This window comes from Podarcis melisellensis (assembly GCF_964234715.1).
Source record: "Podarcis melisellensis genome assembly, chromosome: 2".
NCBI lineage: Eukaryota > Metazoa > Chordata > Lepidosauria > Squamata > Lacertidae > Podarcis > Podarcis melisellensis.
The window spans coordinates 115,911,347-115,933,580 of NC_138529.1; the positions used below are offsets into that span (position 1 = coordinate 115,911,347).

Below are 22,234 nucleotides of genomic sequence, written 5' to 3' on the forward strand. Positions count from 1 at the left end.
CTCAGTCACCACGTGATCTTTTTTTAAAGATCAGTTCCTGAATGTTTTTTCAAGTAGCAGTGACTGCTCCTTGATTGCTTCCCATGCCTTTGACACACAAGCACAAACACACAGGTACCTAGTAAGTTGTGGTATTCATACTGTAACATTTTCATTCATAGGCTTCCTTGTCATTTTTGAATTGGAGAAAATCTGCTGCTGCCCTAAATGGACGGGAGTTTTGATTTAGCAAGGGGTGTCAGCATTTCGCTCCTCCATTGCTGGATGTGTGATTGCTATATCACATGTCTGTGTTTACTTTCTAGGCTTGGAAAGTGTGAGAATGGAAGTCAGTCTTATCTCTTCCGCTGTACAGTAGTACCTCAGGTAACAGACGCTTCAGGATACACACTCCGCTAACCCAGAAATAGTACCTCGGGTTAAGAACTTTGCTTCAGGATGAGAACAGAAATTGTGTGGCGGTAGCGTGGAGCAGCAGGAGGCCCCATTAGCTAAAGTGGTGCTTCAGGTTAAGAACAGTTTCAGGTTAAGAACGGACCTCCAGAACAAATTAAGTTCTTAACCCGAGGTACCACTGTACTGTACTTTTGTACGGTTCCCCACCACCACCACCTCTCTCTTGGAGAAGAACTGAGAGGACGCCATGGTTGCTTTGTCCTGTATATATTGCTTAATAAATACTTAGAATGCTACACTCATGCTCCACAATCGTTTCTGCTATACTCTGCTGATAGAGTGCGCATATTATTTTGATCGGTGTCACTACTGCGCGTCATGAATATTTGAAAACCTCCCGGGGCGGCGCTGCATCAGGAAGACGCCCGGAGAGGTTTGTCTAATCCCGGGGGGGTGCGTGTGCCCCCAGGCGTATTCCCACAAGGGGGACCTGATTCCGTGAAGTCCTAAAAGTCTAGCTGCTGATTCTAACTTTATCCGTTTTTAGCATGCTGGCAAAAAACTTTGGATTGAAATAGATGCTTTTAGTCTTGCCAACCTTTTTATGGGCTTTTTATAGGGTAGGGGTGGGGGGTGCAGGGTTTGTGTTTATAGAACCAAAAGAGGCAATGGCCCCCACCCAAATTTGGGAGCCACTGGAAGTATCTGGGCTACAGGAATCTGCCAAGAGAACCATCATTATTATTACCATCACTAAACCATCAGTAAACTACTGTTTCAAGGCAATTTACACACAGTTGAAAACAGTTTTAAATCGGACTTCCGGAGGCGGCGCGAAACAGCAATGGCGGTCCTCTTCGTATAGTGAAGAGGGGCTCCGCGGAAAAGGGTCGTCCGCTACGGCAAAGCGGAGACCCGCTAAGAAAACCCACAGGTAGAGTGAGCCTGTGGTCGTGGGACTCGGCGGGCACCAAGAGCGACCTCGGAAACGAAGAAGGGACCCCGTAAGGGGCTCCGGAACGTGGAGGGGGTAGCGGTGCTGTGAGTTCATCGCTCTTTCCGCGGAAGTGAAGCCGCGCTGCTGCTGCTGATGAGCGCTGACCTTTCTTCCTTGAACATTCGATTTGAAACAACATACTCGTGAGTAAGATTTTTGAGATTTGTGAATCTAAATTTCTGAAATTCGGCTGAAAGCGGGAGACGTTAAAAGGAAGTCCGTCTTCCGGCTCTGTTTAAAATACCAAGCAAAGAGCTATAAAGCTGAAGCGCTGAGAGGGGCTTTAAAAGAAGTTGGAGTATACCTTGCAAATTCGGATTGAAGTATATAAAAGCCAACAAACTTTTCTTTATAAGTGGATATAGACTGCGACCTCGTTCCCCTTGTTATTGTGGATTACAAAGTTGCAAAACCCAGCTCTCGGACTGTCTGGATACAAAAGAACCACCAGATTGCAGTAACTGTGTATAAAGTTTTAATGCTACATTGGGGCTACTTTTGAGGTTACAAATAAGGAACTGTTGCATGCACCACTGTTAAGAACATTTATTCTCTGCAAGTTTAAAGTGAACTTTTGAAGGCTTTACCCCTTGGGTTTTGTTTTTCTTTAACTTTTAAATTTGGGAACTTAATGGTGGAAACTTTCTACTTTTTTCCTCCTAAACTTTTGGGGAGCTCCCCCTACTGGATTGTGGAATACCTAGTCTCTGGGAACTGCTGATTGTTTTTGCAAGTCTTCTGCCTGGATGTTTATGTTTCGGTTTGTCTTTCCCATGGGATTTACAATTTGACCTTGATACATGGACAGCTGTGGAATGAGCGGTGCCGCAAAAACAAGGGCTGCCAAAAAAGCAAAACAAACTGAGCTATTGCAATCAACTCTGCCTGTGCAGCCTCGCAGATCATCTGTCCCAATTGTTACAGGTCTGCAAGAAGGAGAACCCAAACAGCCAGCTTTTAGGGACATGGCCGCAGGAGGGCTGGACCCAGTATCTAAAGAAATATTGGACCAGCTGGCTGCTTTAAATAAAAAAGCAGATGAACAGGCGTCTAAGTTTGACCAAGTGACAGCTACAATTAATAAACTGACTGACCAAGTTGCTCAAAACACACAGGCAATCGGAAATCTCCAATCAACAACAGCAGAAAATCGTAAACTAGCTGAAGAAGCAAATTTAAAAGCAGACCAAAATAAAAAGAGAATAGAGGAAGTAAGAGGAGAAGTAAGACCACTGAGCAGACAGATCAACGAACAGCAAGCCTATCTGTCCATGGCAGAATTGAAAAACCGGGAAAGCAATCTTAGGCTTAGGAATATACCAGAACTTGAGAAAGAAGATCTGATCGGCTACTTGACGGCAGAAATATCAAAGTTCTGGGGTATTGCAGAAGACAAGGACTTTAAAATCGTCACCGCTTTTAGGCTGGGAAGAGTGTCTAAGAAGGATAAACCAAGAGATTGCTTGGTCATTTTGAGATCCAAGCAAGAAAAAGACAACATACTCGGCCTTCATTTCAAAAATACATTGGTGATCCAGGGAAGGACAGCAGAAATCTTCAGAGATATACCGAAACAACTGTTGGATTTAAGAACCATATATAAAGACCTCGCAAGTCTATTGAGAAACAACACAATTCCTTATAGGTGGGAATTCCCTCAAGGACTATCCTTCAGTATCAAAAGGAAAAAAAGTGAGAATCAGATCAGCAGAGGACCAAGAAAAGTTCCTGAACGATTACGGGGAGGACCTTCGGAAAGGAGTAGCAGGTGCCTGGCCACCACCTCCGTCTGGCTCAACACCGTTCCCACCTCCAGACATTGACGACAAGAAAGACACCCCTATTGGCTGACAAATTGATTCAAGATGTCTCTGCAGCTATTTAGTTGGAACATTCACGGTGCAAATTCCCCTGAGAAAAGAAAAAAGATCTTTCATATATTGAGAAAGGAACAATTGGACATTATTTGTTTACAAGAAACACATGTGACTAGGCTCCATAGGAGAGTTTTAATTAATAAAAGACTAGGCCAAGAATTCGTTTCTTCAGACAAAGTCAAGAAAAGAGGAGTAGTGATCTATGCAAAGGAGAACCTAGCACCAAAGTTTATATTTAAAGATGAACAAGGTAGAATCTTGGCAATTGAAATACAAACACAAGGAGAAAATTTTTTGGTAGTAGGAGTATATGCACCAAACGAGGGGAAATCGGAGTTTTACAAAAAGCTGCATGAGATAATGCTGGATCATATAGACTATACTAACATCATTTTAATGGGAGACATGAATGGGGTTGTCTCCACCCACATGGATAAGTCACAAAACCAAAATTTGTCTAAAGATGGCAGACTACCCAAAACCTTTTTTGAATTGACAGACAATATGGACTTGATTGATATTTGGAGGACAAAAAACCCACTAGGTAAAGAAGGGACTTTCTTTTCTGAGGCCCACCTTTCATGGACAAGAATCGACCAAATCTGGATAACTAGAGGACTGGCACCTAAGACTAAAAAAATAGAGATCTGCCCTAAAACCTGCTCCGACCATAACGCCTTGAAAATGGACTTGAGACTTACGCCGGCTGGATCCTTCAGATGGAGAATGAATGACACTTTGTTTAGAGATCAGGAGATTGTGAAGAAGGCCCAAAAAACGTTGAAGGATTATTTTGAAATCAATTTGAATACTTCGGTGGATAAGAAAACAATCTGGGACGCGAGTAAAGCAGTTATGAGGGGGTTCCTGATCCAACAAAATTCTATCAAGAAAAAACTCTGGAATGGGAAAAAAGATAGGATATTAGAGAAGATAAGAGATGGTGAAAAGAAGCTTAGACTCAATCCAAAGTCAAAAGAAGTGTTAAGAGAAATTAAGTTTCACCAAGCACAATATGCGAAATTGATAAATCAAGAAGTTGAATGGAAAATTAAACAAATGAGACAAAGATCGTTTGAATCAGCAAATAAATGTGGAAAATTATTAGCATGGCAGTTGAAAAAGAGACATAAATTGAACTTCATCACCAATCTAGAGGTTGATGGGGAAAGTATTCAGAAACCAGAAGAAATTAGAAAGTGTTTCCAGAGATATTTTAAAAAATTGTTTACCCAAGGCCCACAGGCAGAGGCAGAGATAAATCAATTCATAAAAAGTAACGGACTGGAAAAATTATCTCAAGACAAACAAACAACCCTGAACTATAGAATAACACAACAGGAAATCGAAAGTGCCATTCAGAATATGCAATTAGGCAAATCCCCAGGCCCAGATGGACTTACCTCCAAGTACTATAAGGTTTTAAAAGACTATTTGACCCAGCCATTAATGGAGGTATGTAATCAAGTTATGGAGGGGAAGGGGGCGCCGGAATCGTGGAAAGAAGCATTCATCACCTTGATACCAAAATTGGAATCTGAAAAGACTCAACTTAAGAATTATCGTCCTATCTCACTCCTGAATGTGGATTATAAAATTTTTGCTGATATCCTGGCAAGTAGACTTAAGAAAGTTTTAAATGAAGTAATTCATAAAGATCAAGCAGGCTTTCTCCCTGGTAGACATTTGTCTGACAACACCAGGAATATCATTGATGTTTTGGAGTTATTGCAGACAAATATGAATACGAAAGCAGTGCTAATATTTATAGATGCAGAGAAGGCCTTTGACAATATATCTTGGAAATTTATGAAGAGAAATTTGGAAGGGATGGGAGTGGGAAGGGCGTTTCAAAATGGTATAGAAGCAATCTATTCAGAGCAAAAGGCTAAATTAATAGTGAACAATGTGGTGACAGAAGAGTTTAGAATTGAAAAAGGAACACGACAGGGGTGCCCCTTATCACCTCTGTTATTTATTTCTGTCCTGGAGGTATTGCTGAATATGATCAGGAAGGATCAGCTGGTGGAAGGAATACAGGTCGGAGGAAAACAATATAAATTGAAAGCTTTTGCAGATGATTTAGTTTTAACATTACAGGAGCCAGAGCCTAGTACAAAAAGAGTTTTAGAATTAATCTATGAGTTTGGTCGGGTGGCGGGATTCAGGCTGAATAAACAAAAAACAAAGGTTTTGGTGAAAAACCTGACCTCTTCAGAAATAGATGGGTTTCAGAAGGAAACGGAGTTAATTGTGGCTTAAAAAGTGAAATACCTGGGGGTTAATTTGTCTGGAAAAAATTTGAACTTATTTAAAGACAACTATGAAAAATGTTGGACAGAAATTAAAAAGGATTTAGAAATCTGGTCAAGATTAAAACTTTCCTTGTTGGGAAGAATTGCAGCTGTAAAGATGAATGTATTGCCAAAGATGTTATTTTTGTTTCAAACCCTGCAGGTCGTGGACAGAGTGGAGTGTTTTGGAAAGTGGCAGAAGGACATTACGAAATTTGTCTGGCAGGGCAAAAAGCCCCGGATAAAATTTAAAATATTAACAGATGCAAAAGAAAGAGGGGGATTTGCCCTGCCGGACTTAATGTTATACTATGAGGCAGCATCCTTCTGCTGGATGAAGGACTGGTTTTTATTAGAAAACACTGATGTCCTAGATCTGGAAGGGTTTAATAACGCTTTTGGATGGCATGCATACTTGTGGTACGACAAGGTAAAGGTTCACAAACTGTTTAAGAACCATATTGTCAGGAAAGCTTTGTTTATTGTCTGGACCAAATATAAGGACTTACTTGAAAATAAGACGCCGAGGTGGCTATCACCAACGGAGGCTAAGGCCCCCAAACTACTTAATATGGAGAGTGGCTGGGCAAAATATTGGGAGATAATAGAAAAAGTTGGAGATAACTGGAGGTTGCAGAGTTTAGAAAAAATAAAAGATAAGGTGCGAGACTGGTTACATTATGCCCAAATTCAAGAGACTTTTAAAAAAGATAAAAAGATTGGCTTCCAGGTGGAAAAATCGAAATTAGAGACAGAACTACTTGAACCTAAGACGAAAGTGCTTTCAAGAATGTATAACTTGCTGCTTAAATGGAACACTCAAGACGAGATAGTTAAATCAGCCATGATAAAATGGGCTCAAGATATTGGGTACAACATCATGTTTGAAGACTGGGAAAGGTTATGGAACACCGGTATGAAATTCACGGCATGTAATGCCTTGAAAGAAAACATTATGAAAATGATATATAGGTGGTACATGACCCCAGTCAAACTTGCAAAGATATACCATTTGTCTGATAATAAGTGTTGGAAGTGTAAGGAGGCTGAAGGAACATTCTTTCACCTCTGGTGGACATGCCCGAAGGTGAAGGCCTTCTGGGAAATGGTTTATAATGAGTTGAAAAAGGTATTTAAGTATACCTTTCACAAGAAACCAGAGGCCTTCCTCTTGGGCATTGTGGGCCAGAGAGTGTTAAAGAAGGATAGAACTTTCTTTTTATATGCAACTACAGCAGCAAGAATTCTTCTAGCCAAATACTGGAAGGCACAGGAGTTACCCACGCTGGAAGAGTGGCATATGCAACTGATGGACTATATGGAACTGGCCGAAATGACTGGCAGAATCCGAGACCTGGGAGAAGAGGCAGTGGAAGAGGACTGGAAAAAATTTAAGGACTATTTACAAAAATATTATAAGCTATATGAATGTTGAGAATTTGCTAAGTTTTGGGTCAACAAGCTTCAGAATTTAAATTTTGATCATGGTGGAAACTAAGTTATGATTGTGAAATGACTAAAGTTTAGAGTAAAGTTTTTACTCTTAGGACCGATGGAAAAGTGAGCTAATAACAAATACCCTAAATCTAAAATACAATTAGATGAAAGTACAAAAACACAGGAAACAAGGTATCAATTTGCTGTTATTTTTTCTTTATTGCAAAGGATGCAGGGGGTGGAGGATGTGGGGAAGTCCGGTGGATTATGAAAAACTGTTTGTAAAATATGAACTCCTTTCTTTTTATAATCTTCCTTTTCTTCTTTTCTGTAAAATCGCTTTTGCTGGATTATTGACGATGTATTTGACCCTGGGAAAAAGCAATAAAAATATTATACAAAAAAAAAGAAAGAAAACAGTTTTAAATCACAAGAACAGCAAATACATTTAAAACCAGTACTTTTTTCTGGGGGATGCAGGGGTACGCATACCCCTAAACATTTTGTGAATCTAAGTCTGGGCTCATTGAGGGGCAGTATTTTAATATGTGTAGGGAAATGAGAGTACATCTAAACAATTTTAAGAAAGAATCATAGGATCATAGAGTTGGAAGAGACCACAAGGGCCATCGAGTCCAACCCCCTGCCAAGCACTGTTTAAAACCATAACAAGTGGACCCTTGTGCTAAAAGGCCATTTATCCAGCCTGTTGGAGCAAAAATGTCTCCAGAAAGTGCAGAGATTGGGCGTCTTTCACATCTCAACAGGAACAATATTCCAGAGAAGAGGGGCAGCCACTCTCAAGGCCCTGCTCAGAGTCACTGTGCAAAAGGGCTTCTGAGATCTTGGGGATGTGCAGAAGAGACACTCCCACAGACTGCAGGGATCTCGTGGTGTATAAGGCATAAGCCCCTCTCTCAAGTCACCTGGTCTTGGGGGATATGGGACCTTGAACGTGGCCCAGGAGCTGACTGGTAGCCTGTGGGAAATTCGCTAGCAGGGTGCTCAGCGCTGGCAGTCGTTTTCCCCACAAGCATGTCGATTTTCTGCACTGTCTTTTGCAAAAACCATTACTGCAGGGGAACTAGGATGCGGCTGAGGGACTTTGGCTTAGGGCTTCCTCCCTGTGTTTCAGATGCCGTCTCAGGGGACAGCCACCAGGCCCCCTGAGACAGGTGGGGCTTCACCAGACAACCCCCAGAGACAAAGCTATGTGGACTGAAATGAGATGGGGACATGGACACCACAGCACTGAAATGCGATGAGGACATGATTTTGCTGGGTAAGGCTTTATTTTTAAAAATGTTTGTTGGGTAAAACTCCTGCAGGAAAGGGAGGCATTGGGAGGAGGTCTTCCAGAGGACCTTTAAGCAGGTTCAAGATTTTGGCAGATTCTCCAGGGTGAGAGAATGTCCTAATTGCATATCAGACTCCCAGAACACCTCCGTCTGTGCGTATTTCTGTCAACCTGGCACTTGAGTGGGATGGACATCCTGTTTTCCTGAGACTCTGAAGAGCCTTCCTTGTGTGGCGGAACGTTCTCCCCCTCTCCTCTCCCCAAATCTGTTCTGGGTTTCCCCCCGACCTTACCTGGCAGATCTGGGTGTGCAGGAAGGGGAGGAAGGGGGCAAAGTCTCCTTGTGCTAGTCCTAAACCTCGAGTTGGCATACGTTTCATTGAATGCCACCCAAGATGTGTATCTGCTCCTGCTTGAAGCACCCCAGGACCCAGAAAATAAGTCTGCAAAGCACCTGGCCAACACCCAGTCTTGACTGGTGGCATCTCTCAGGGGGTCTTGCAGCAGAGGACTTTTGCCATCGTCTGCTATCTGGCTGCTTTTTAACTGGAGGTGCCATGGATGGAGAGCAGGATCTTCCTGCAATGCTTGTGCCCTGTCCCTGAGCCAGTCGTCTTCCTCTCTTCTGTCCCTCACAGCCAACGGAATGACGCTCCCAATTCACCCCTGTTCCTTGCTTCCTCCTGAGGGACTGGAAGTGGCTGAAGGTAAGTGAGGTGTTCCCTTGAGCAGGGTGAATGTAACGACGAGCTAAGGATCAAAGCACACCTGAGCATGTGCAGAGCGCATATGCCCCATCACTGAGCAACTTCCCAGCCCCGTTTAATTTGTCTCAACCATTTCTATACAGCTTGATTGCCATTGTCTCTAAGCAGTGCGCAAAGGATTCCATACAATTAAAAAGAGTGGAAAATATAAAATAAGCCTGCAAGTATGATGATGATGTCTTCAGTAGGTTCAACAGGGAGAAGGGCCTGTCTGACTGCAACCTGGGAGGGAGTTCCATAAAATGGGGCCCACAATGGAGTGCTTTATATCCCAGCTTTACGCCAAGGAGCTCCAGGTTCTCCCCTTCCTCTTATAATCTCCAGAACAACCACCCTGTGAGTTGGGCTAGGCAGAGCCCGTGACTGGCCCAAGGTCACCAATGAGCTTCATGCCCGAGTGGGGATTTGTGTTTTTTTGTTTGTTTTTTAAGAAAATTTTATTAAAGTTTCACATATAATAAAACAACAATAAAAACCTTACAGACATAGACAAAACAACATACAAAGCATAAACAAACAAACAAACAAAAAACCAAGTATAAATTCATTCCCTTATTTTCTTCAACCTTACTTCCCCCACTTCCTCATACCTTCCCTTTCTGTATTCCAACTTCTAGTATAAATTCAGCAAATCCTTTCCTTTAATCTTGTTTAGATCTTTACCTTTCTTTTCAAATCAAATCAAATCAAAACTTTATTAGCAAAGCCAACAGGCCACAGCTATACAAGAGTTAAAAGTGAAAATAGGGATAAAAGGAAGAAAAGAACAAGCAAAAGGAGGTCCGTCAGATGAACAAGTCTGTCACTCAGATGGTGGCCCTCAATTTCGCAGCTCTCTTGATGTACCTCGCAACCTTCTCTGTTATCTGACTATCCGTATCAGATAATAGAAAATACAGTGTAATGTCTGGTGAACGGCCGGGGTTGGAGAGAATGAGTGGAGTAATAATCTCATTCCTTAGGTCTTTGTAAAGGGGGCAAGATAGAAGGACGTGGGACACTGTTTCCGTGTTACCATCTCCACATGGGCAAAGTCGTTTTTCAAATGGAGTCTTTTGGTAACGACCTTCGAGTACAGCAGAGGGAAGAACATCCCATCTAGCCAATGTAAAGGCACGTCTGTATTTTGGGATGGTTAGTTTAAACAAATATGAAGCTGGAGAGTCAAAATGAGAAGGGGGAAAGTAGGTATACCATGGGCACAGATTCTTTAAGATAATCAGGTTGTTTTGTCGTTCAATGTCTTTCAGGCGCTGGCCTATTAGACTCTTTGCTTTAATGAGGCCCATTGATAGTAGGGACTGTGAATGCAGACCGCATGTAAGGAGTTTTTGATGCACAGTTTTGAACCACTTGCTTTTGTGAGGGTCTTGCATTACTAGAGGCAGTAGACCAGGTGGATTCAGATTAAGACGAAGCCAATAGTTGAATGTTCTCTGCCAGGTCCGAGTTTCCACAGATGGAAGGCAGGCCTCGAGTCGTAATGCTGCGTTTGGAACACAGGAGGGGACGCCGAATATCTGCCTTAGAAATTTAGACTGAACAGTTTCAAGACTGGAGCAGTGGTTCCCCGTCCAGATTTGTGCCCCGTACAGTAACTGCGCCAGAGGTTTTGCTTGAAAAACTTCAAGGGCTGCTGGGATGTATCTGCCCCCCTTCGTGTAAAAGAAGCGGGACAGCATCTTTTCCTTTTCATGCCCATTACAGCTAGTAACCACATAGTATCTAAACCAACATCGTTTCATCATTCATTAATTTTACAATGTTTCTTAAGATAGTCCTTAAATTTCTTCCAATCTTCTTTCGCCGTCTCTCTTCCCTGGTCTCGGATTCTGTCGGTCATTTCTGCCAGTCCCATATAGTCTATTACCTTCATCTGCCATTCTTCCAGAGTGGGTAGATCTTGTGTCTTCCAATACTTTGCGATGAGTATTCTTGCTGCTGTTGTTGCATACATAAAAAATGTTCTATCCTTCTTTGGCACCAATTGGCCGACCATGCCCAGGAGAAAGGCCTCTGGTTTCTTCAGAAAGGTATACTTAAATACCTTTTTCAATTCATTATATATCATCTCCCAGAAAGCCTTAAACCTTGGGCACGTCCACCAGAGGTGAAAGAATGTACCTTCAGTCTCCTTACATTTCCAACATTTGTTATCAGACAAGTGGTAAATTTTTGCAAGTTTGACTGGGGTCATGTACCACCTATATACCATTTTCATAATATTTTCCCTTAAAGCATTACATGCTGTAAATTTCATACCGGTGGTCCATAACTGGTCCCAGTCAGCACTCATGATATTATGACCCACATCTTGTGCCCACTTGATCATTGCAGACTTAACCGTCTCATCCTCTGTATTCCATTTTAACAGCAGATTATACATTTTAGACAAAGTCTTAGTATTGGATTCTAGCAATTCTGTTTCTAGTTTAGATTTTTCCACCTGGAAACCAACTCTCTTGTCCAGGGATTTGAACCCTGGCCTCCCAGGTCCTGGTCCCACACTCTAACCACTACACTACACTGTCTGTCAGCAGCTGCTTAGGGATGGGACTGGGGGCTGTGAATTTGCAAGGCTTGGCATTGCAATATCAGAAGTGGGAGCGTGTGGGGGGTCTTGGGCGTCCATCTTTAAATGGCGTTTTCCGGGACAGCAGAACCTGAGTGGGGGATGTTTGCCTCAACTCTACTCAACTCTACCGGACACAGATGTTGTTGAGCAAGATCTCCCCGTAAAAAAAGAGAATGTTTTAAAGCTACTTTTTTAGGAAATTTGCCAAAAAAACCACAACACTGCTGATTCAAGCCACCATATGTCTGGATTTTTCTGGACATTTTAACCAATTTTTGAAAATTCTGCCCGGACGCTATTTTCAACAGACATGAAATTCTGCACGCATGCTATTTTCAACGTGATGCTCCAGCTGGTGACCCTTAGATTAAGAGTCCAGCACTATCCAGAGGACACCCCATTTGATGCCCCTGATATGCAGTACAGAATCCGGCTTGTAAATAAGGAACGTCAATGCATCAACCCTAAACACTAATTTTAACAGGTGAGAAGCCCCACTCAATGCAATGGGGTTTATTTCTGACAAAGTGTAAAGAAGGTGAGGCTGTATTTGCAGAGGATATTTGAAGCTCATGCCTTGTTCAATTTCTTTTACATTTTCTTCCCGTCTGAGGTTTCCAGAGCAAGGAGCTATCCTGTGTGACATGGGTCAAGGGGTTCATTTTTAGTCCTCTATTAATCCAACGATGCATGCATTTTCACAGCTGCATAAGGTCTTCTGGGGAGAGGAAGGTTTCCTAGAATTGCAGAAATGTGAGGGGCCCTGAGGATCATCTAGTCCCACCCCCTGAGGGCAGGAAACATTTGCCCAACCTGGGGCTCAGACCCACAACCCTGGGATTAAGAGCCAAATCAGACATCTCAAAAGGAAAACAAGATTGAAGGTGAGAAAATTTATTAGGACTCCGAAAAGTGTGACTGTCTCTTTAAGAAGTGAGCTGCAGAGGGAATTCTGGGAAAAGGAAGGAAAATGCAAAGCAAGAGCAACCCATTTTTGTTCTGTTATTTCTGCTGATTTTGACTGGAATGAATCCTCTCAAAGGGCCCTTGGAAAACTGCCCAACCTGCTCTTGGCGGGTAAATGGTTTTTACGTCAGTCACTGTGGTCTGGAGAGAAACTCCTGCTGGGCCCGAGAGGCAGATTTCGTCTCCTCAGGAGATACTGAGGTGGGTTTTATAATTTCCCTCCAGATCAAAGAAAGGCAGGAGGGTCTCTCCAGAGAACGAGGCTCCTGAGAACGTGTAGAGTTCGGCTCCTGAGTCAGCGTCATAAAAAGACACACGTCCCCCTTCATAGTCCAGAGTCACCCGGATCCTCCTGGGCTCCTCCCTCAGGGACAGAAGAAAGGAAACAGGGGAGGTGCAGGCAAAGTACATCCCTCCCCACTTCCCCACAGCCCAGATCCCTCCCTCAGGGAATATGGAGAAGCTGCCCTTTCTCCTCACAGACTTCCTGGCGACCCCCAAAGCCCACCATCCCCCACTTCCCACAGTCACTTCCCAGAAATGTCTGCCTGCTGTGAATCCCTCACGTCCCAACACACAAGAGAAGAAGTTGAATCTCTCAGGATTGTCAGGCAGGGCTTGAGGTTTCTCTCCCAATCTCACGCTTTTCCGATCCTCGGACAGGATGAGTTGGGGATGGGCTGTGTCTGGATCCAGAGTGACATTTGCTGTTGGGAAGAAGATGAGGGAGAGAGAAGGTTAGGCAGAGTCAGCTGAGAGAAATGGACATCCTAATAATAATAAAAAATAATAATAATAATAATCCCGAAAAACCCAGATTCCCTTTCAGATGAATGGGATTTCTTTGGATCACATGCAAGAGTGAGACTCCTTGCAGACTTTCAACAGAATAAATATCTTCCTTGTTTGATTTTAAATCAGTTCCCTTCACTTTCTTATAGCCGATGTGTATTGTTCCTGCCCTCCTCTCAACCCAGGCATTTTCTAAGGGGAAAAACCACCCAGGAACCCTTTTACTCATCTTTTCTGTGTTATCTAAGGGGAAAGAGGGGAAAAATGGAGGAGGCAGGAGAGGAGAGAAGCTGCTTTCCTCTGACAATCTCTGTGGGAATTGGCCTTTGGGGACCTCTGGGTTGGGCTGGGAGATGAGGACCCCCCTGTAATAATAATAATAATAATCACATTTGCATACTGCCCTTCATCCATAGGTCAGGGTGGTTCACAGCATAAAAATACAACATAAAAACACATATAGGCCTCCCCTTGTGGGGGTCACGTTCTGGGCCCTCGTGCCCACAAGTGAAAATTGTGTTAAGTGGAGAGCCTGTTTATTCCTTGCCTTCCTCCCTGCCATATTGTAAGTTTAGGCCTTGCCACCAAGGAAGAGGAGGCAGATGGCAGGGCAATTTTACAAAGGACTGCTTATTCCATGCTTCTCTTTTGGATTTAATATAAACCATAAGACGAGGGAAGGGTTTACAACTCAAAAGTTAGGGGCTAAGGCAGTCGTGATGGGCAAGTGTAGGGTTATTTTGAAGAGCACAAAAGAGGACACATTTGCCAACTTCTTCTTTTAACCATGGATCACTGACAACTCTCATTTGAAATACTCTATGTAGGCTTTCGAAGCTGTGATGTATTGCCAGTAGCAATCTTCTTAATTTTCAACAACAAAATAACATTAATAATACATATTGCTCCCTTGCTTGCCACATGACAGTATTTGGGCTCATGTTCACATCTTTGTGCACAGAACGATTTATTAAACTGTTAAGCATGCACATATGGACTCTCCTTAAGGGCAGGGGGATGTTAACTCTTGCCCTCCTAGACTCCTTTGTCAAGATCTTGTAGCTGAGCCAGCGTCCTTGTAGTTCAGCCACAAGAGAAGGGTTTTATGCAGGATGTCGCTAGCTTAAGATGCTGCTCTGTTGCGATTCTCTGCTGCAGATTAGTTTAGCCAGGTGCCTTAGATCTGAGTCTAATGCTCTGTGCTTTTCCCCACAATCAAACAGTATATAAATTTTATGAAATAAAGCAAAATCTATAAAATTGAGGGGGAAACCAGGATAATAGTCTGTCTGGAAAAATAAATTTTGTGACCTGCGTGAAACACTTGAGAAGATAGAAAGAATGACAAAAGACAGCACAGATAGTTCTGAAAATGAAATCCTTAAAGTGTGGAATTATTTGCCAAATAATTTTAAATCAATCAGAGTACTTGGGATTGCTTTCCTTACTTTGGTTGGATCATCTTATGTTTGTGAGCAGCTGTTTTCAGCTTTGAATTATATAAAATCTGACACCAGAAACAGACTAACAGATGACTTGAGTGCTGCATGTGTTGCTCTCAAACTTACAAAGTATGAGGCAAGGTTAGATAAATTATCAACATGCATACAACAGCAAAAATCACATTAATTGTTCAAAAGCCTGCCAAATACAAACTTTTACCTTTCAGTAAAAAGTTGTTTCTTTTCTGAAGCTATGTTATTGTGAATTTCTTTTAAGATCAAAGCTGTTAATGTATGAGTTGTTTTTTCTAAATTAAAACCTCAGTATTCAGGTTAAATTGCTGTGTTGACACTTAGCGATAAATAAGTGAGTTTTGGGTTGCAGTTTGGGCACTCGGTCCCTAAAAGGTTGGCCACCACTGGTCTATAGGCAGAAATGGAACTCAGACTGGTGAGCAGGTTCTTCGCAGGGCCAAGCTCTGCCCCCAGTCCGAGCCTTCAAACCCTCTCCCAGTTCATTCATGGGATAGACAAGGAACCCAAACACCTCTAGAGGACTGTTACCCTGAGTGACGCCATTGAAGGGGGTCCCAAAGTCTGCAGAACAGACGGTTCAACACCCATGAAATATCAGTCCCCATGCCTCCTGTGAAATTGTTCCTCTCCTGGAAATTTACCTTTCTGAATCTGTTCACAGAATAGCAGAGCATCTGAGGAAGCAGAAAGATATAAAGTGTAAGGCCAACACTCTTCCACCTGAAATAAATCTCCGTACGAAAGTAACACTTCATAATGTAGCATCCTTAAATTCTAGTATTATTATTAAATAGTAGAAAAATAATTAAAAACAAGAAAATCATAGGAAGAATCTATGAAAATAACTAAAGCTTTAAAACACAGCAATCATAAAGCAAGCTTCCAAATAGCATAATAAAAACATTCAGCATAAATCCTGCTGGTCTCTGAACTTTGTCCCTGAAATTGGGACAAAGTAAAGGGGGGGGGGAGAGAAAAAAACTAAAAACAACATTGTGAAACGTAAGAAGTGAAGTTTGATGAGGAAGGATTGGCAGAGCTCTCAGGCAGAAGGGGGCTTCTTAATGCCCTTTGACTCCATTCAGAGCAGGAGAACCTCCAAAAGGACAACCCCAGATTGGGTTGAGAGGGACCCACAAGGAAAAGGAGGTTTCGTATAACTGTAAACAGATGCACATGGGAGGAAAAAATCCTGACTTTGCTCTACACTCTGCTCCAGGCTTTCTTTACAGGATCCAGCGTCACAATATACATGGGCCATTCTGGGGGACAGGAAATGAAGGCTGGAGCCCCAAGAAGGAAGGTATCCTGGGGTTACTCAATTCCATGCAATAAGAGCCTGGCATGTTCAGTTCTGAAGAAGTAATAGAATTCCCAGTGTGAAATCCTGGCAGCCAGTTTTCATTACCTTTCCATTGTTTCATTGTATTCTCCACAAGGTGATTTAGTTCACAGGATTCCAAGATCCTGTTCCTCAGCTCTGGAGGGAAAGCCAGTGGCTCCTCTGGACTCTCTCTTTCCTCATACCTGGTGAAAAGAAAAACAACGAATGGCCCCATTGTGGCCCCATCTCCCTAATTATTGCAGGAGAATTCAATAACATGAACAAAGTGGAAGTTTATTACCCAACAGATTTATTTCTACCACAGATGAGACCTCAGTCCAAAACCCCTGAGGACGGCTGTCAGTGGCTTCATAAGGATGCTCAACAGCACAAGGGACAAGATGTAACCCCAAGCGACACCACCGGAGGGCTCCCATGGCTTCAAACTCTGCTACCCCCTAACAACTTTCTGGGAAGGTCCCAGGACTTAAGAACCAAACTCCTGAGGTGGAATGCCTGGAATCCCTCCCACCCTGAGCTTCTCCAGAGGATGTGAGTGATGTCCAAAGCTGCCCAGTGGTCAAGGAGAACCACCTCCACCCTCCCTTCACCCCCTCTCTCCACCTTCAGCCTCTCATGCTGGAAACGCTCCCAAGAAAAATAACCCACCCATTCTAGACCAACAGACCTTCCCTCCCTCAGTGCCTCAAAGGGGATGAGTTTGCAGAGTTGGGGGGCTTCTAGTTGGACATTGAAATCTGTTGGTACATCCTGAGCTCTTCCCAAGCATCTTTGGCACTTTCTCTTCTAGATGTTTGAAATTACCACAAAGTCCATGAACAGAAAGTTCAAGGGAAAGAAAAGAGCCCCCATCCCTTTGTGAAGGGATGTGGGGAGAGAGGGAGGGAGGGAGGGAGGAGGCAGTTGACCTTGATCCTTGGAGGGAGAATCGGGGGGCTACAAGTTCAGAAGAGGGGTCCCTGCTTTTACCTGTGAGATGCCTCAGGGAGTGAGTCCTACAGTCTCCCCCCTGCAGCCCCTGGAGGGCCATGTCTGAGGTTCTGGCATCTCAGCTTCAAAGAGTGATGCTAATGGAAATGAGCCAGATCCACTTACCTCTGCAAGGTCCTTCTCACATCCTAGAGGGAAAAAGAGAAGGGAATTCACTGCACACCACAGGCCACACTAGGAAGACCCCCTCAGACCCTGCCCCTCGGATGTCAGTCTGCCTGGCACATGCCAAGGTTTTGGGTAGGGATGGCTGAATCAGCCAGTTTTGGTTTCTCACAGGTTTTATTTTTCCATTCTGAAATTATTAACTGTTCTGATTTCAAGATCTCCACATTTCCACATCAGTTTGCCATTTTTCTTTAAAATACTTATGAAAACCCACCAGCATTTTAGGGAAATTTCACATTTGTGGGTTCAAGAGACAATTCACACCATCTCTAGTCTTAGATTATAATTTAATAACTTTAATCCAGTTTGCATTGTGCAATTCAGACGTAAGTAAGCCTACAGGATAATCCTACCAGGGCACTGTCCTAAACTGTCTTCCATAGAAGTTCCCAAATTTCAAATGCTATTTTCCACCTGGAAATTTAAAAAGCACCTGCAGCATAAAATGCCTCCAAAGGGGTAATAAAACAGCTCAGTGTTTCTTTGGGCTCATCCACACTTCTGCTTTTCCTGTGCCCAGAAAACACGAGTCCAGGTTTTGTCTTTGCCTTGCCTCTTTCCCCCAAGAAAAACCTGCTCCTTAGTTCAACATCAAAGCAAACGTCAGTCTGGAGAAAACCTGGCTGAGGTTTGCTCTAATTCAGCAGTAAACAGTGGGTTTTCCTGGAGGAAAGGGGTGGGACATGCAGCAGTCTGGATGAGTCCCGCTGTCTTGGTCACTGTGACTGAGCACCATTTGGGGCCGATCTGCATCCAGAAGTTGTGGAGGAAACGGGAAGAGAAGCTTGGTCAAGAGACTGGCTCATGTCGGAAGGAGGCCTGAACGCACCCTAGACGAAGCCCCCCACAGCTGAAAGGCATTCGGAGACAAAGCATCAGCAAAGAGCAGAAGATCAGCTCCTGTTCCATCAAGAACACAGATGAATCTCTAGTCTGCATTCAGGTGAGTTAAGCATCCCAGGTCTCTCAGGTGTTCCTGTCCATTACAAACTGACTAGAGGCTCCATCAACTGAGTCCCTGCACTCCTTGCATGCATGAAAGGGGCACATGAAGGATTGGAGACAGCCTTTTCCTGGAGCCTTGGGCTGTTCCTGCCACCATCTTACCTGCAGGAGTTCACTCGCTGGCTGCTGACTCTTCTCCTCCATCTCCTGGATGATCCTCTCAAGAGAGGAGAGTTTCCTGGAGAGTCTGGCCAGCTGCTCATCCCTTCTCCCTGCAATCTCCTTCTCCACCTCTTCCACATGAGTCAGCAGATGTTTCTCTTGTTCTTCCAGGAACCGGCGCAGTTCTCTGAACTTCTCCACAGTCTTCAGCCTCTCCGTTTCTGTTAATTTCTGCAAGAAAAGAGGAGGTCTGAGTGTGGAAGGTGCTCAGCCTTCAAGACATCAGGAAGAGAATTGTGAGAATTCCACAGGGAGGACACTTTCAGAGACATGAAACCTCCAGTTACTAAAGAAGTAAACCTTTAATTTGAGGGGAGGCCCTCTCCACTGAATTTTCTGTTGACTTCTATTTCACAGAGAGCGACAGCCTAAAGCAAGGAGCATTTTTCCTAGCTATTTTGACTCAGCCAGGTAATGTTCACAAATGTATTTATGAGGATAAAGTACGTATCAAATTATTTGTACAAGAAGGTAGCCACCTTAGCATTTTATTCATTTTCATAATAATAAATAAACAAACAAACTGATATGGAAAAAGGAGAAATGGGGGGAAGTTGAAATGGGCAGATTTCCGCATCCCTCCTCAGCCCTGACTCAATTCTTCAAGTGCTTGTTCCCTCCCTAGTAATAAGAGTGGCACTTACAAGGAGGTCTTTGCTTTCCTTGTCCAGGGCTGCTTGATAGGCCAGAATTTCCTCTCTCTCTTTCCTCAGAATCTCCAAGCGGTGGCAGATCTCTTCCTGAAAAGAAAAAGGGAAGCTTAGGTTTGCTTGAGACACAGAGAGGAGATGAATATTATACAGGCTTCTTGGGTCCAATGGCCTTGCTATAATAGCAAAGTAGTTTACTGGAGGAAATAAAAGTACAACCTTTTTGGGTCCCTGGCTCCCTTGACCAACTACCTTCTTTCTGCGGTGTCCCTGTGGGGCTCAGGATCCCAGTTAGGTCCCCCCTTGCTTGCGGAGCTTGCAGCCCCTCACCCTTTCTCAAACACCCTCCCTTGCGGAGTGCTCTCTCTGAGCTGCCCCCGCTGCCCCACAGGAGCCTGGGACTTGTCTGTCCCTTCCCACCAGCAAGGGCCCCTTGCCAGTTTGCTTGCTTCCTCCGAGGCCGCCTCAGCTCCTGGCAGCCATCACCCCCTGGCCAGCCCCAGAGGCACCATTCGCCAGCGGAGCTTGTAACCAGGGCTGCTGCAACAAAGAGCTGCGCAAGCCTTTGGGAGGCAGCTATGGCATCCGAGGAGGGAGGGAAGGAAAGAGGGACAGAGGCCAGGGTTGCCAGCAGCACCCATGAGCATCATTCAGGGCACTCCAGGGGCCACAGCACACGGGTTGAGAAGCACGGCAGAACTGGGATGGGAATGTTTTCTAGTGCAACTACAGTGGTACCTCAGGTTGCAAACACTTCAGGTTACAAACTCTGCTAACCCGAAAGTACCTTATTTTTCGCTCTATAGGACGCACTTTACCCCCTCCAAAAATTGAGGGGAAATGTGTGTGCGTCCTATGGAGCAAATGCAGGCTCCTTGGCTTCAGCGATAGCAACACTAAGCGTCTGAAGTGCAGAGGGAGCACTCCCTCCATGTTCCAAAGGCTTTGCGTTGCTTTCGCTGAAGCCTGGAGAGCGAGAGGCGTTGGTGCGCACCAACCCCTCTCGCTTTCCAGGCTTCAGGGATAGCCACGCGCAGCCCCTCCGGCAGGGAGAGGCTGCATGGGGCTATGGCTTCTTTAGCCCAGCGCAGCTCTCCCAGCAGGGAGAGGTTGCGTGGGGCTAAAGAGGAATCCAAAACAGCCAGCGGGATGGATCCCTCTGGCTGCCTTGGCTTGTGCCATAGCCACGCGCAACCCCTCCAGCAGGGAGAGGTTGCGCGCATCCTGTACGCTGCTCTTTGGGGCTGGGGTGGAAATAATATTATTTTTCTTGATTCCCCCCCTAAAAACTGGATGCGCCCTATGGTCCGGTGCGCCCTATGGAGCGAAAAATCTGGGTTGAGAACTTTACCTCAGGATGAGAACGGAAATCGCGCACCAACAGGTTAAGAACAGACCTCCGGAACAAATTAAGTTCTTAACCCAAGGTACCACTGTAACTAGTCTGGAGAGGAGCAAAGGCAGCCATGTTTGCTCCTTTGAACTTCTCTGAGGAAAGTTCTAGCCTGACTTCCCATCTTGAGGTCCCAGGGAGAAGTGGGAAGAGGAGGAAGAGGAGGAGGAAGGGCTAAGGCAGGATGCAGAATGAGGATTTTATTTTTTATATACAGTATAATAGCACAGGCCCAATTCTGAGTTGTCATGGCAAAGTCATCTTTCCCCCTAGTCTTTGCAGATGCTACTCTGGAATCACTGAGTCCTTTGCCATTTGGGATGGGAGGAGATCCTCAGCCCCCCCGGCTGTTACCTCATTGCACAGGCCCCACAGCACCCCCAGAATAAGCGTGCTCCCCACCAGTAGGAGCTTCCACCCCACCACTCCTAAATCTGCTTCCAGCAGATACTTGGGGGGAGGATCCTGCACCATCCCCTCCGCAACTGATCCCTTGCTGCTCTCTGTTTTGCACATTTGGCTGTTTTTCTTCTGGTGGCGGTTTTTCTTCTGGTGGCAGAACCACGAGACCGGTGTAAAACACTAAAACAACGGTTTTATTACAGCTATACAAAAACACAAAGCATGTGGGTGTTCTCTCTCTGCAGGCAAATTCAAACTGCAACTTCTCCTTTTATACTCATCACCAGCTGTACCTCTTCAGCCTAGAAAACCACAGCCAGAAAAAGTTCTTAAAGTTACAATCATCTTTTCTGTTTCTTTACGGAATGACTCCTAAAATAAACCACCACCAATTCATGCCATGCCTACTTAAGAATTAAGAAGAAAACCTCCCAAGAAGAACCCACAGCTATTTCTCCCCCTCAAGATCCAGGGATCTCCTACCTTGTATTCCTCCAAAGCCTCTTTCAGAGGAGTCACCTTGTGATTTTTATGTTGCTTCGATCTGCGACACACCAGGCAGATGGGGGCTTCATGGACTTTGCAGAAGAGCTTCAGGGGCTGCTGGTGCTTCTTGCAGACTCCTCCTTTCCCTCCTTCCTCCTTTCCCTCTTGAAGGCTGAGATTCTGGGCTATTTCTGCCACGTTAGCCAGTTGCCTGTTGGAGACGAGGCTCCTTCTCTGGACTCTTTCTCTGCACTGAGGGCAGGAAGCCTCTGCCTGGGATTCCCCCCAGCACTGGATCAAGCAGGATCGGCAGAAGTTGTGCCCACACTTTACGATGATCACTGGATCCTTAAAATATTCCAGGCAGATGGAGCAAGTGGCTTCATCGTGGAGACGCTGGATGTGACCCCCTGCAGCAGCCATGGCTCCTTCGCTCTGAAGACCAGAGTTAAGTTTCGTTTTCTCAGTTTTCAGCTACTGGGAGTTTCCCTTCCTGGAAATGACTCAAAAACTCAGTCACCACGTGATCTTTCTCTTTCTCCTGCTGCGCTCTGCTGCCCAGGAGGACTCTCCTGTGTGAGTGTCCGGGGGCCCTGCTCCTTCCTGCCACTTACCACCTGGCCCAGGGTTGGCCCTGACTGGCCTCACTAGGACAGTTGCTGTTACTGCTGGAGGGGTGCAGAGTGCTTTTAAAATGTTTTAAAATTTTTCTTTTGAATTTTTTGTATGTGGGGGGTGGGATGGATGTTTATTGGGC

General features: G+C 44.5%; 1 protein-coding gene across 2 annotated transcripts; it reads right to left on the reverse strand.

Annotated features, from left to right (window-relative positions):
* Positions 1–12,518: 12,518 nt before the first annotated feature.
* On the reverse strand, positions 12,519–22,017 carry LOC309364842 (zinc finger protein RFP-like). Of its 2 annotated transcripts, XM_081902793.1 has the most exons (7): positions 21,475–22,016; positions 19,191–19,286; positions 18,487–18,717; positions 17,317–17,339; positions 16,285–16,403; positions 15,518–15,550; positions 12,519–13,313 (listed from the first exon to the last, which is right to left on the reverse strand). In XM_081902793.1, the coding sequence occupies exons 1-7, from the start codon at positions 21,898–21,900 to the stop codon at positions 12,793–12,795; spliced, it is 1,449 nt and encodes a 482-aa protein (XP_081758919.1). In that variant the 5' UTR covers positions 21,901–22,016; the 3' UTR covers positions 12,519–12,792. The 2 variants fall into 2 exon arrangements, with proteins under 2 accessions (XP_081758919.1, XP_081758920.1); XM_081902794.1 differs by lacking the exon at positions 15,518–15,550 and having other exon boundaries at positions 21,475–22,017.
* Between the last annotated feature and the right edge of the window lie 217 nt (positions 22,018–22,234).